Raw genomic sequence first — 15,198 nt, 5'->3', positions numbered from 1 at the left:
CCCTAATTGCGCGTGCCATCTTTCGCCGCGCGGGAACGGGACGCTGCTTGCGCCCTTTGTTTTCATGACCCTAAAGTCGGCTTTGGGGTTATAAACCTTATCTCGTTCTTTCGCTGTATCGAGGCGGCGGCTAAAAAGTGTTTCGTTGTAGCGGGAGTTAAAATACATTGATCTCTATGGCCCTCTACCGGGGAATCCAAATTATTTCGCTCTATCGCGAATTTCGTTATGTCGCGTTTGGTTGTAACGAGGTTGTGCTTGGGACCAGGGATCGGAACCGGTATTTTTTTCGGTCCGGTTCGGGTTCGGGTTCAGGCATATTGGTTCGGTTCGGGTTTAGCTCCGCTGAACCGAAATTATCAGCTTGAACCGGTTCAGGTATATCGGTTCGGTTCGGGTTCGGCTCAGGGAGAACCTCACCCCCGCACATACACAGACAAAAAAAAATCTGTCAGCGGTCGGGGCATTTACAGGGATTGTAACAGTTACTTTTTTCGGCCTCGGTTTAACCGGTCCACGGGCAGTAATTTTGCTACATGCAAGCAAGCTTACGCTCACCGTACACGATTGTAAGAGAAAGGTGTGAGATACCCGTTCAGGTGAGCAAAAAAACAAAAAAGGTCGGTCAGTAGTACAATTAATTCACCTCTGAACCGATTCCCGAACCGGTAACCATATCAATTTTTTTCGGTTCAGTTCCGGTTTGGCTCAGGACAAGCAAAAAAATCATTCGGGTTCGGTTCGGTTCGGGTTCGTCAGAAAATAACGGTTTTTTCCGGTTTTCGGTTCGGGTTCAGTTTCGGTTCCGATCCCTGCTTGGGACTGATACTACTATGTCATTTATCTATAGTAAGAATAAGATGGGACCTATTGCTGAACCTTGTGGGATACAGTCATTTTATTGCACGAGATAGGGACATGTACCCATGCGACGTAATGTATTGTAATCTGCAGGACAAATAATCATAAGACTATACTTTACTAAAGCTTTAGACTATCTACAGTCTTGTCACATATATATTCCGTACATTCAACTGATTTACAAGCCCCCACTGTGTATGCTTCACAAACCAGTCTGCAGCAATATAAATGTCCACTCAAGTTGAAACACAATTGAATTATGGCAGCCGAAAAAAGCTGCCCCATGAACTACAACGTTGAAGCACAAGCTTTTCTTCGAGAGAACACTATGTTAATCACACAGGTCACTGTTACTTGCTAGCGTCACAATGAGCGTTGAATGTTTTCAGATGCACTAGCGATATCTTGGTTAGGAAATGTACAAACACCAACATTCATCCACGCTCCCATAGCAACTGTCAACTAAGACGCAAAAATATTAGGGGTGTGCGAATATTCGAATTCTCGAATTCGAATCGAATATCAAACGCTCGAACTATTCGATTCGCGAATCGAATATCCAATATTCGATTTTTCGAATATTCGACTATTCCACGAATATGAACGACACAACCCGAAAGTGGGCTTCACCTGATGCTTCCGTGCATGAGGTGAAGCCTGCTTTACGAAATTGCTCTTGCTGCAGGACCAACACAGGCGGGACGGTGTTTCATTTAAGATAACGTTATCCAAAGTTAGTTTTGTAGACATCGTCTGCAGAAGGGGTGGCGCCCCTCCAACATGCAGTTTAGCGGTGCTGACGAGGGACTTTGATTTGATGTCTGTGAGGTTGCCTTTAAAAAGTTAGAACTCTTGAACAATGACTACAGCCCACGAAAAAAAAGGTTGTCTTAAAGATGTCCTTTACGTCTAAAATTTCAGTAGTGCAACTTCCCAGGGCGAGTGCAAAGAAACTAAAGGGTGTTCATGGGCAAAGCTGAGGCAGGATGCCAATTCGTTTGTTTCACAAATGGCCTGTGGTTCTCTAAAACAATTACATCCTCATCCGTATAACATGCTACTGCCTGACATAAAATTTTGAAATGAAGGTAACCACTCCAGTACTCCAGTAAGTGTAGGCTCACCTGAAAAGCAGGAAGCACTCTCATGTAAAATTAAAGAGTAGGGGCTTTAAACAAAAGAATTGCATGTCTCTCTTGTGACAGTTAATGCAAGAAAAATTACACTAAAGCCATGGGCTACAAAATGGAAACTTTTAGTGCGAAGGTCACATATTGTAAATTTTGCACGAATATTCGATATTCGATTCGGTATTCGGAATTTTTTCCCTCATTCGATTCGATATTCGATTTGACTTAAAATATTCGGATTCGCACACCCCTAAAAAATATACTAAGTTTGTGGCTCACTAAGGATCTAGCAATAACTCGAGACTTTTCCTGTGCGACATACGGGCTTTATTCTGTCATTATTGTTGCGTGAGTCGCTCCCAGGCGTGAATCAAAGGTACATGTAAATGAAAGGTCGTCCCTCGAGTACAGTAGTCGGCACTGAAATAGTGAACGGGATTAAGATCAGGGACTCGGTACTCCTGAGGTTACTGTGTTGGTCAGAAAAAGGAACAGCAGTAACTGCTGTATTCTAGAATGATCCCTTCCTTTTAATTGTTCCATCAAAAACAGTTTAACCCTAGAAAAAAAAAAGAGAAACTACCATATTTACTCATATATAAGACAAAACTTTTCACCCAAGAAATAACTTATAACGTTTTATTTCGAGATATCTGCAGCAAAAAGAAACATCGCGATTCTCTCTGATCTTGCGTTTGTCCCTCATTGTTGGGATTCTCCCACATCAAGTGTTTACAAACAAAAAGTTGTTAAACTACACTGCTCACATAACCTGCCCGTCTTATACGTTACGGTGCCTTTAACGAAAAATGTGAATCAGCTTCACCATATTCAGAAACGATTAACATCGTCGATACTAATGCGACTAGAAGGATTGGTGCTAACTACTTCACTCAGATGAAACCAAAAGACTTATGATTCAGGAAAAATCGCAGCTTGTAGCCACCATCGACTGGGGCTGAATTGCATTATCGAGCAACCATTGCTTCCGTCAACCGCACTTGCGAAGACGTGTCGTCTCAGGCTCTCCAACGTTGCCACAACCGCAGCCATTTCACTGGTGATGACAATGGTCTTTGTCTGTCCACACTGGTGGTACTTCGCTCAGTCGCATTCTGGGAACATCTTCCAGAACAGCGGTCACACGTAGTCGTGTACTCTCCGCGGCTGGTTGTGCTCAGCCAGGAAATCCGTGAAAAGGCACGTGGCACGTACGAGGAACACGTGCGTGTATTTCTTGTGTTTGGTGAGCGCCATCAGAGGAGACGAAACTATCTTACGAGAACGGACCGCAGATAGGACGATAGCATGCCTTCTTGAGAAACACATTATCTGCCACAACCTCCAGCCATGGATGGTCATGCCGCGAAACATGCGTTACGGGCTATCTGATTCTTCAGGAATACGTTTGTGCAGCTTTTTAAAGGAAAATGAGAGAAGAAAAGGCCACACCCAAGCCCAGAAGAAAGCCCAAGGCCACAATTTTCAGGGATACTGGAGGGCACGTTCGTACGATTGGAAGACTGGACGAAATTTGGGAGTCTCCCGGATAATCCGGGAGAGTTGGCAGGTACGCCCCACATGCAACATATTCGCTGCTGACAAAGTCGATATTGGATTGGATTGAATTGGATTGGATTGGAAGGGAAAATAATACTGGAGTTTGCGGCTGCATGCGTGGAACAGGCTACTTCGGTGCACTTGTACCGCCAGAGTGCAGTTAATGTCGGAGAAAATCAGGGGTGGGTGCCGGTAACGATGTAATGACGGCATAATTAGTGTAGAAGTTGAAAAAAATATTAGGAGATGAGATGAGTACTGCAGTTCATATGATGCGCATGTGTTAACACATATACACATGCGCAAAGTATTCCATCCGTTTCATGCGATATCTATGCTAGCTGCCGCAGAACGATAGAAGGGACTGCCACGTACACAAAACACAAGGTTAAAAACACGTGCAGCCCCCTAGCGGGCTGGGCAGTACGTTTAACATCCTCCGACACTAGCTTTCTGTTTCCCCTTTTTCTGATGAAGAGCGTCCACTCGAAACATCAAACACCCTAAGTATAGTCTTCCCACTTTTTTCCCCACTTGGGTACACTAGTCCCAGCTTTTATTCTAGCTGGTGCAGGCTAGTTGTCTGGAACATTTCCTCGAGTCTGGAGAAATATGCACAAAGGCTGCGCCTCTTCCTCTTCAGATGCAAACGGTTGAGACGAGGCTCTATCTTTAAGTACACTTACAACATGGCGATTCGTAGTTTCCACGGACATTTTACGTTAGTTTAAGCATGATGTTGAGGAGCTTTGCCCATTACTGCTGCCCACGCCACAATAAAATTAGAGCGACATAATTATAAATTTCTGTACGTTTTTAATTCAGCGTTAGCATCGCGAAGCAACCACGTATAGGCGTGGACAGGTTAAGGGGGCACAGTAGGAAGGAGTGGGGGGAGAGGGTGGCTAGTATGCACGCTGGGCCGCCTTCACGGGGAACTGTGCTGACGTTCGTCTGGAAACCTTAACAATAAAAGTTATAAAAAGATGAACACAGATTCCAACAACAAAGAGCATTTACTTTCAAGAATTTAATGGACTGCCAAATACGTCTATCACTGCAGCAGGGACTTCCTTTTAGAGCACTGCACGGGCCCGGGCCCCCGACCCGGCCCGCGGGCCGGGCTGGGCTTGTTATTGGCTGTGTGCTCCGGGCCGGGCCGAGCCCGGGCCGACAAAATACGCCAGCACCACGGGCCGGGCTGGGCCCGGGCCGTTAAAATACGCCACCATCGCTGGCCGGGCCGGGCCCGGGCCGACAAATATGTTCCCGAGAGTCAGGCCCGGCCGCGCCACGCAGCTAATTCCACACATTGGAGATGCATTAGTTCATATCATCATGCGCTTGCGTCATTCCTGTGCATATTTTGCAAAGACAAGCAAAGGGTACTGCATTATGCATATGATTCGACCCTCTAGAACATTCTCCAAGCCACTTTACATTGCTCCTCACTCCTCACATATTTCACAATCACTTTGGCAAAGCTTGGTGAGAGGGATAGGGACTGGGAGAAGCAGTTTGTCGACAGCATGCTCTATCTCCGCAAAATCTTGACAGTGTAACGATAACGCCCCGTGCGTTCTGGATTTAATTTGGTCTCGTGCGGTTACGGTGTTAAACCGCCATCACTTGTATGTTTGTCTTCTCTCCTGATAAATTTACTTATAAATTTGTTTGATAATCGCCAGAAACGCGTACGTCGCGGCTGGAAATACTAGGCCGGGATCTACTCGCCGGGTCACCGGGCCGGGCCGGGCTCTATTTGCTTAGACGCCGGGCCGGGCCGGGCCGCATAAAAATATGAAGGTCCGGGCCCGGGTCGGGCCGGGCCATTTTTCGATGCGCCCGGGCCGGGTCGGGCCCGGAAAAGTCAGCCCGTGCAGTGCTCTACTTCCTTTCCCTCTCCTGTAGTATATTTCCCTCTGTACTAACACGTGTTGCCACCCTCAATAATCAGTGGGCTTCCTAAATCTCTTTTTTTTCTACTATTTTTCTGTCGGAATACTGTGCATAGTTTCTGTTGGGTGTGCGCTTATCCTTGGAGGACTTCATATTTCTGTAAAAAAGAAGTGAGGTTTGCATGCCAATTTTGAAAATTCAATTGAAAAAAATAAATTACCCACAATTAAAAATTGTCCAAAGCCTTCCTCAATGGTGGCAAAAGTTTCCAGAAGGTAATTGCCAAAAGTCCCACAATCCTTTTGTGGTTATAACTTTTTATCACTTTAGGTGAAACTCCCTGTATATCCCATCCACCCACAATCTCCAGAACACAAAAAGAGAACCCATTGTCTACTGTTTTTGTTGTTGCAGTGCCCACTGAGACGTTTGTTTAGGCATCTGCCCATGATAGCATATCATACTATCAGAGAGGGAAAGGAAGTTCCTGCTTTAGTGATAAAGATGGATTTGACTGTCCATTAAATTGTTGAAAATGAGTGCCCTATGTTGCGTAGTCTGTGTTAATCTCTTTAGAGCTTTTTATCGTCAAGGAAATGTACCAACAAGCCAAAATGGATGTCGTCTGCAAAGACTGTTGGAAAACCCGGAAAAAAGCTCTGACAGTGGAACCGGTGCGGGGGATGCAAACCCGCATCACCTCCCAGTATCGATGTGTAAAAGCGATCATCCCAACCACTATGCCGCGGGAGGGAGTGATTAAACGTAAGTAATCTTACCTTGACTAGGTGTGACAGCAGGAACAGGAGGTTGCTGAGGATTAGTGGGGGTAGGCCTCCGTGCAGAGCTGGCCGGTGTCTGTGGAATAAGAGGTAGGCCCCCAACACCAGGTGGCACCTGAGAACCCTTGGGTCGCTGACGGGGAGCCACAGACGTCCCTTCAGCCACTGGTACTTGCATTGTCCTGAACAACACGCAATAATGCAGCTCTAGATTGCAGAACAGACCTATCCCTGTTTACAAACACATGACGTCGATATGGTACAACAGCGTCGCCAACTGAGCAGAGTGGAACTACTACAGCCACAAATCAATAAGTCACAAGAAGCCACGTTTAAATGTGGCTTCTCATGTCGTACGATCTTCTTGCAATTCTTTATGTATTACAGTAATCCCTCGCTTTTTACGAATTATCGCTTATTTCAAAGTTTCACCAGGTCCCGATCGAAATGCCCGTATTTTGAACTGCTTTATTCGAAGTTTACCGCAAGCCCACTCTGCATTATGAAAATGCAAGACTCAGTTATGCTAGATGGCAACATGCGCTTCTCGCTGTTTCCCTCCAGGACGCTTGAGAACACAGACGCCAAACAACGGGCAGCGCACTGGGACTGGGAACCCGAATGATGACACGAAAGCGACTAACAGCGTCACCTCGTTTGTGTGTGCCACTTGCACAAAGAACTCACTCGTGATCTTCGTGAAGGAATATGGCTTTGCGGAATGGCCCGCACTGTTTCGGTTTCGACATGTCAACCAGCATCATCATTAAGTCACGGTGACGTTTCTGCGGTAGAGGTCTATTAGCTCCTTATTTGACGCGATGATGCCTTAGTAGTCTGATGTATGTATGTATTTGAATTTGAGGGTTCAGGACCTAGCATCTTTGTAAGTCGTTATGGCATTGTATATATCATTATGTATTATCTTGCTTGCTACATGCATGCATTGTGTCCTTTGTCGTCGTTGTATATAATTAATGCATTCTCATCCTTTGCCACTTGTAGCTACCGTGTCACCTACTGTGTTGCAATAATTATCTGCATTGTTTCACCTTTGTATTTTTTTTTTCTTCTTTTCTTGTATCAATATACCGCCACTCCTACTTGGGCCCCCTGAAGGACGCCAGTAGTATCAATAAAGAGTAATAAAGAAATAATAATAGCCATCGAAACCTCACAATGACCGAGAAGTCACTCGCCTAAATGACTAAGGGCGAAACACGTCTGACAAACTGCACGATAATTTTTTGTCGCGCAGTTTCACATCGCCACTTGTCACACAGCTGATTCAGACACACGGGTGACAGCATCCCCGTGGAATACAACTCTGGAATGCAGCGTTCCAAGAACACCGTGGCCACAGCTACGTACGCTAACGCAGCAAGATTAAGGCAACAAAATTTGCTCACATAAAATAAAATACAGCGAACAAAAGCTAACCTGTTTTTAGCGAATGCAATGAAATCAGCCACCACTCAACGTATTCTGAACACACAATGCCTACCATTTTCCCTGCAACCCACTACACCTACAGGAGAGGCAGCATCGTTTTCTGCTGGGTTCGTGACGTCGCCTCGTGTGCACGGCAACCCTGTGCCAGGGGTGAAGGCACCCCGAGTCATTTTATCATGCTCTGCAAGGAGGAGGTAAACAGAGAGCGAACGGATCTCCTCATACTGAAAGTAACTATAACCATAAAGCTGACGCGGGAGCGCAGCGTGAAGGGGTTTTGACGGAGATGTGTGACACCCGTAAATCTACACTGCAACCACGATTTCGTGTAATATTCGGGATTGAATTCGCAACCCTTTTAATCATCGAACTGTAAAGGAGCCATCCTAGTCGGAGCATGATGATGTTCCGAGAGCACAGAAGAACGTGAGGAATATGACAAGGAATGAATGCGCGCTAATTATTGGGTGAGGCCTGTCATACTGCACCCCCCTTTTCTTTGTCGCCACTCCCTGTACATGGCAACTAGAACTCCAAATGCCTCTACTCCTTTTTTCTTCTCGTTGTATTGGAATCACCCAAATACAGTACTTCTTTCATGCTTGTGCGCTATTAAGATAACATCAATGATGGCTCTACTGTGAGCCCATGACTGACATACTGAAACCTGAAAGTATCGTGCTGTTTGAACCATGACCTACTAGATTATAATGACCATGTCAAGACTGTCATAATCGATATAATCATCCACACCATTCGCTAGGAGCACTACAGGTCGGCCCACGAGATCTACATCGTGACTGAACAAAGGAAATTTGAATTTTGAACGTGCAGAAGTGGACTTACAACTACCATAGCAGACGGCAGCAACAACACCCATGAAAATGTGTAGAATGATGATGAGAATCAACTTGATGAAGAACAGTTTCTCTTGGGACACCAACGGTTGCACAAAAATAATAACGAGAACACAATAAATAATAATAAGCCAAATACAATATACTGTAGAAATTGAGGGAGCAATAACCATGTCGATGAGCAGTGCCACTGCTGGCCTCCAAATGCTGTGTTGGGAAGGCCTCCATATGATATGGTCGCTAGAATATAGCAGGTTCCAACGTTGTTCCACGAATGCTCTCACGCACCCCATCTTTTCCAACTGTAAATACGATACTCTGGTACACCATGCAATACGTGTAGCACGCAGAGATCGAGGTAACTCGTTACAAGTATCGTTAGAGTAACTAAGTTCCTTTTTTTTGGTAAATTTTAACTTAACTCGGTACTTTTGTGCTGTGGTAACTTTCAGAGCAACTCGTTTCTTTTTTGAGGTAACTTTGCCAAAGTAACTTACGCTAAGTTCCAAGTTAATTTTAATTCGCTTTTCACTCACGTCCACATATTTTCTTGCTTACTCTCCCTTTCTTTCATGGCATTTTACGCCATAAAACGTGATATTCAATCAATGGCAGTATTCTATTCAGGAAGTAAGAACCACAGCCATTGAAATAAAGCTGAACCATTGTGCACCCACAGGGAGTAAGACCCTGACCCAAAGCGTTCGAATTGTTGGACATAAACGAAAACGATCTAAGCGTGTTGCACTCCTCCGCAGGCAACTCATGGTCTAACTCAACTGCTCACGCGCGATGCGCCTGTGTAGTGCTATTTTCTGCCCGAAGTAACTTGGAAGTAACTCGTTCTGTTTTTCAAGTAACTCCGTAACTGCGAGTTACATTTCAGGCTGATGAACTTCTCTATTAACTTACATTTTTCGCACGATAACTTAACTCGCAACGAGTTTTTTTTTTACGGGTAACTTCTCGATTTATGGTAGCACGTAATGAACTTCAACTGTCTAAGTGTCAAAACCCCAAACAAGACATAAACAGAGACTACAAACAACTGTTTCACTGAGCTTGAGTGAAACCTTGGAGGTCAAAGAACCTCCAAGGTTCTTTGACCTCCAAGGTCTCCAAGGTCATAGTCTCTCGGGCCAAAACGTACGTGACGTTTTCCATGGTTTTGCGCAACTGAGCCCCAATCATCCATCATCTGTTCCTATGGCACGCACTACACATTAAAAAAAAAAAAACTCCACAAGAACACTGCACAGGAAGTAGTATATACCTCTGAGGTTTGGAAGCTCCTAGGCGGCTCTCACTGTCCAGTTGAGGCTCGGGCAGCTGTTCGATGTCTGGTATGGGGGAGTTCTGCAAAAATTAATACAAAGTCGCTATCAAACCCTTACTCAAACCAATACTTTTCATCCCGCATTGACCATCAGCACAAAGTAGGGATACCTCACTGCAGGACTAGCACTTTTTCAAACTCGTTTGTACCGAGAACAAGCGTTGACTGGAATCACCTTCCATCTTCACTATTTTGTACCAACTCGGAAACATTCCATAGAATCATTACGGATCATTTGTAAAACCACTCCCCTCTGTAGTGCTTTGCCCTGAGGGTACTAATAATTACTAGGGTACTAATTAATAAATAAATAAATAAAGCCAGTCGTGTGCCTTCTGAGAAGAGAGAGACTAAAATTAAAAAATTATGGCATTCAACGTTTGTTACGAATGTGTGACTCCTGCGCATTTAGGAAATTTTGGAGAGTTACGAACGTGGGTTATATAGCCAAAAAATTATGGTAGCCGAGGGCTGCAGTTGTCTGTTAGATAGTTTACTTTGTCTAGATGTCGAAACGGCCCATTTCCTGTGAAAAGAAGTTAGCGCTAGAGCACAGTACAGACCTAATTTTCAGGCCCGTGCCCCGCTCCTACGGCCCGTGCCCCGCTCCTACGGCCCGCGCCCGCGCCCGGCCCAGGCCCGACGTCTTCTATAGATTTACACCCCGGGCCCGGCCCGGGCGTATGGGTTCGCGTACATGCCCGACCATGGCCTGGTGTTGTCAAGCCCGTACCCAGCCCGGTGTCTGAAACCCTAGCCCGGCCCAACCCGCGGGCCGGGCTCAGTTTTTTGGGTAAGCCCGGGCCCGTGCAGTGCTCTAGTTAGCGCTGATGTCAGTGGACCGAACATTGCCAGGGACAGCGAACCCCTGGCCATGTGATCACGGGTGTAGAGAGAGACAGAGATTATGTGTTTAATGGCATAAAGGCGGCAAAGGCGAAAGAGCGCCAAAACTATGGTCAGTGTGTGGGAGATGATGATGATGGGGGAGAGGGAGAGGACGATAACAAGTGAGTGTGGTAGTTAAAAGCTATCTACAGGTATGAGCGATGAGAGACTTACATAAGAAAGGCTAAAAGCAGAGCAATGCTAAACGTCCATATCTGACTAAGTAACCCACACATGGTCAAAAATTGGATGACATTATCAAATGGCACAAGAGGAGTGTCACCCAGTAGAAGGGCTGGGTGGAGTGGGACATGGTATCTGTAGAATGCGGTGAAATACTGTTGGCGTTGGTGTTCGAAATGAGGGCAGGATGCGAGTACGTGCAAGACAGTCAAGCTGTCACCGCAGTGCGCACAAGCTGGCGGATCCTGACCTCTGAGTAGGTGGTGATGCGTGAGCCATGTGTGCCCTATCCTCAATCTTGCGTAAAGAACTTCGGAGGATCTGTTGATGCGTTCAGTCCGATGCGGGGGGGGAAAACTTGTGGCTGTGTGACGTGCAACTCGTTATTTTCTACCATGTCCCACTCCTGCTGCCACTGTGTGTAGACAGCTCTCTTTAACACTGGCAGGATGTCTTGGTAGGGTAGTCCTAGAGCCGACTCCTCTTGTGCCAACGCTCGCCGAGCCTCACGGTCGGCTCGTTCCTTCCCAGGGATCCCAGTGTGGCTGGGGACCCAGCAGAGACAGATTGAAAGGCCTCGGGAACAAAGTTCAGTCGCAAGAGCCCGTACTCCCCTGACGAGGTGATTCTTGCGGGTGTAGAGTGACACCACTGAGCGCGTGTGGATCTGGAATTCCTCCTTCCCAGCACTTGAGAAAAAGTACAGAACAAGCTAAACAAGTAAACAGAATTAGAAACGGGCAGTCGTAGTCTGTGAACAAGCGTGTGTGGTAGCGAGCGGCAGTCCTCGAGGGCAGACGTCGGCGAGCACCTTTGTTTGGGTGCTTCGTGCGAGAAACCAAGAAGACCTCAAACAGGCAAGGACCCCCGCCGCACGGCCCAATTAATCGCGGCACCATCCTGACGAGGGACATTCGGACCTTATGTGCAAAACAGCTAACACTTCGAAGTTCTCCGTCATAGTGTTGAAACTGTGTTAAACGTGGGACTCTGCAACAAAACCACCACAAATGTTGTGGCTCAATTATCCGGGCACCTCGTGAGTCGTCCCTTTTCGTCCGGATACTGAACTTTCCGGATTACCGGACCAAGCAAACTTCCGGGGAAACCCGAAAAATTTGGGACACCTCTTTACAGCTCCAGAAAAGAAAACAAGGTAAAGGTCGTTACTCGAAAAATTCATGCGAAGTGAGCTTCTTAAAATTAGCAGGCATGCGTGTGTTGGTCACAGCCAGGGCAACCGCTGCGTCACCCTGCTGTTCAATTAAGGGCAACGTCTGAGAAAGTTGGTCCTGCGTATATGTTCTTGTTTTCTTGCAAATGCTCTTGACATAGGCCAAAAGACAGGCGATGCTTTCAGACGGCCTGGGCTTTGACGTTCACATCGACGCGGGCATTGACGTGTGGATTTCTTGTGTTTCGTGGGTGCAGTGCACCTCTTTCGCTTATCGTCTACTATCTCTACCGTGTGCCCACACACACCAAAAAGGAGTGACCTCAGAAGAAACGATGGTCAAACACTACAGAATGTTCCAGGGAGATGTGACCCTTCTCCGGAATAATGCGAACACAGCACGTGCCAGGGACGGAGGACGTAGACACTTTTCCGGATAAGCGAATCAGAATGATGTAGATCCTGGAAGACTGGTCCCCGTACTTGCTGTCCGGATATGGACAACGAATTCCAGCTAACTGGGACAAAATCCAAAGGCAGCAGGTTCGTTCCCGGTAATGTAGTCCGGATAACGAGGTTTCCGGACATCCGAACTCCGGAAAAGCTGTAGTCTTTGGTATGTCAGGCACACACACATGTCACATGTGTACGAAATATCCCGGTCTAAGACTGAACAGGTACAACTCAAACGAATTATTACGAAGCGAGCGGTTCGCCTCTGTGAAGCCAGAGGGTGCTGAAAGCAACACACTGATGACATCATCCAGCATCCGGCAAGGGAGAAAGAATGCAGGCTTGGAAGCAGACAGCAATACTGGGTGACGTCACAGAGTCCTCCTTCAAAAGAACCACCGTAGTATGGAGCTCTGATTTCTGCTCTTCGCGTTTCAGTTTCAGTTTGCTATTGTCATCATTTACAAATTTATCGCTCGCTCAAAGTGAATGCCCAAATGGTGTATTCGTAGGATTCTTCGTTTTCGAGTTAAACCAGATTTTTCACGATAGTTCCCCCCCCCCAACCGAACAAATTATCCAGAATTAGGGTAAAACCAGATATCAACCCAAAATCCTTGAGGTCCTAGAACTTGTCGTTCTCGGTAAACAGTTGGAAAAGTTAATCATAATACCAGCAAAGAGAGCTGTTTGTGACAACCTGTATGTACTCCTTTTATAATCCCCTCCTGCAGGAGTCAAAGACGAGCTTTTGTGGAGCTCTGGCAAGTGTTTGAATACCGCGGTCACTCAGTGCCTCGGTTCCGAGCGGAAATATAAAGATTCTTGTTTCTCGTCCCAGTGTCACAGCAGTGGCTTCTTTAATATGGCTTTCGTTTCACCCGAAAATTCCCCGGTGACATACCAAACGGAGATCGTAGCGCCCGATTTCTCCCCGAATACTCGTGTGTAAATAGCACCCGATTTTTCCCTCCCGAATTTGAAAAATCATAAAACCCCAAAAATGAAGAACCCTATGTATTTGGCATCCAGGGGGTGGCTGGTGTTGGGAACGATGCTAAACCCAATTTTTTTCGAATCCTCAGAAAGTCTCCCATTAAGGCAGTTTCCACGTAAATTACGTTTTCTTAATGAGTATTGCTTCTCATAATCTTTGGCTTTAGCTAATCTCTGCTGTTGGAGCATCCACACCGGCCGTTTCTTTCTAATTTTTGCAAGATTGATAAGCATTAGTAAAACGATGTGTCGGATTGTTACCGTTGTGCCCCGAGTCACTCCTCTGACGACTGCACCGTCGTGCTCTAACGAGTGCAGAATGCCCTGGGTCGTATTGTCGAGGAAATTGTGGGTTGGCTAGAGTGCAGATTTGCCCATCAGTAACCCCTGAGTGTAGGCCAGCGAGTGCATAAGCCTCTCAGTCTTCAGGATTGAGCACTTAAAGGTCGAGTCCAGAAAATCTATCGGCTATTGTAAAAAAAAAATAATCATAGTGCTAGTTTATGCAGCCCTAGTTGTTGCCTCAAACAATATTCACGCGTGATATGCTCTTTAACATAAAAATTGAGAGGGAATACTTTCTCACATGAAGGTTTTGCACAGGGCACTTTCGTCCTGCAAGTGTGAAGGCCACATAGGAGACCTGGAAGATATCTGGCCTCTTTTCCGGTTCCACTTCCAGCATATATTCTGCAAAAGAATGATCAATGCAAATCTTAAAGTACCTCTGTCCACATCTGTGTCTGACGACTGCACAGTCAAGACTGAAATTCCACGAGTGTGAAAGCAAAGTAATGCTACAAAATGCTATGCCAAAAGGTATGCTTTTGTTTAGGATGTCAAACCACTGTGGCTATTAGCAGGCACGATTGCTTTGTGCTTCAGCTCCCCATTCATTAATTTATTCATTCACTCATTTATTTATTTATTTATACATACTGCAGCCTTAGGAAGGCTATTTAACTCCAGATTGAGCCCCACCGAAGTACAAAATCCCAGGTATAAATGTACCATGTGACATATACAGTGATTCTGATTGGGTGCCCCAAAACACTCACAAAGACATGCAAGAGAGAGTGAGAAGCCCCAATGAAGTATCACGGCCTCAGCACAAGTGACAGAAAACTTGGTACTCAAGTTCCTAGATGACAGTAGGCTGTTACGTGCCATAGGGCCAGCTTTAGCAGAAATAAAAACATCACACCAAAGATAGGAGGCAGTCATAACAGTTATGACTCATTCTATGCAAGCAGGACATACATTACATACTGCTTGTCAATCCTTGCATTACCAGGTTCGCATTCGTGAGCAATCTAAAAAAAAGCGGTGACAAGACCAAGACTGGAATGAGAGCCCCCTTTGGTATGACTCTCCCTTCTCTCCCTTCTACCCAATCTGTAGAAGCTCCAATATGAGATCTGAATCCCTTCAGGTTAGAGCACTGCACAGGTTCGGCCTTACCCGGTTCCGCCAACCGGGCCCGAGTTGGGTACGGGATTGACAATGCTGGCCATGGTCGGGCACGTACACGAACATATTTCGCGAGACTGGACAGCTGAATTTTCGTGTCACTTTTTTTTTTCCATTTTGTATGGGACATTATGGTATTCTCATCGAAGAACTATCA

The 15,198-nt window shown here is 46.0% G+C and overlaps 1 protein-coding gene across 3 annotated transcripts in view; it reads right to left on the bottom strand.

Annotated features, from left to right (window-relative positions):
• Positions 1–15,198, bottom strand: part of LOC135368089 (AP2-associated protein kinase 1-like) — a 56,941-nt gene that overhangs the window by 28,159 nt on the left and 13,584 nt on the right. For all 3 annotated transcript variants that reach the window (XM_064601163.1, XM_064601165.1, XM_064601164.1), the window contains 3 exons: positions 14,158–14,261; positions 9,815–9,897; positions 6,230–6,414 (listed from right to left, as the gene is read on the bottom strand). In XM_064601163.1, the coding sequence (XP_064457233.1) occupies positions 6,230–6,414; positions 9,815–9,897; positions 14,158–14,261 (372 nt within the window). The remainder of the gene's footprint in view (positions 1–6,229; positions 6,415–9,814; positions 9,898–14,157; positions 14,262–15,198) is intronic.

Source organism: Ornithodoros turicata, chromosome 9 (genome assembly GCF_037126465.1).
Source record: "Ornithodoros turicata isolate Travis chromosome 9, ASM3712646v1, whole genome shotgun sequence".
In the NCBI taxonomy this organism is placed as follows: domain Eukaryota; kingdom Metazoa; phylum Arthropoda; class Arachnida; order Ixodida; family Argasidae; genus Ornithodoros; species Ornithodoros turicata.
The sequence above is the reverse complement of the archived record's forward strand: the minus strand, read 5'-3'. Positions and strand labels throughout refer to the sequence as shown.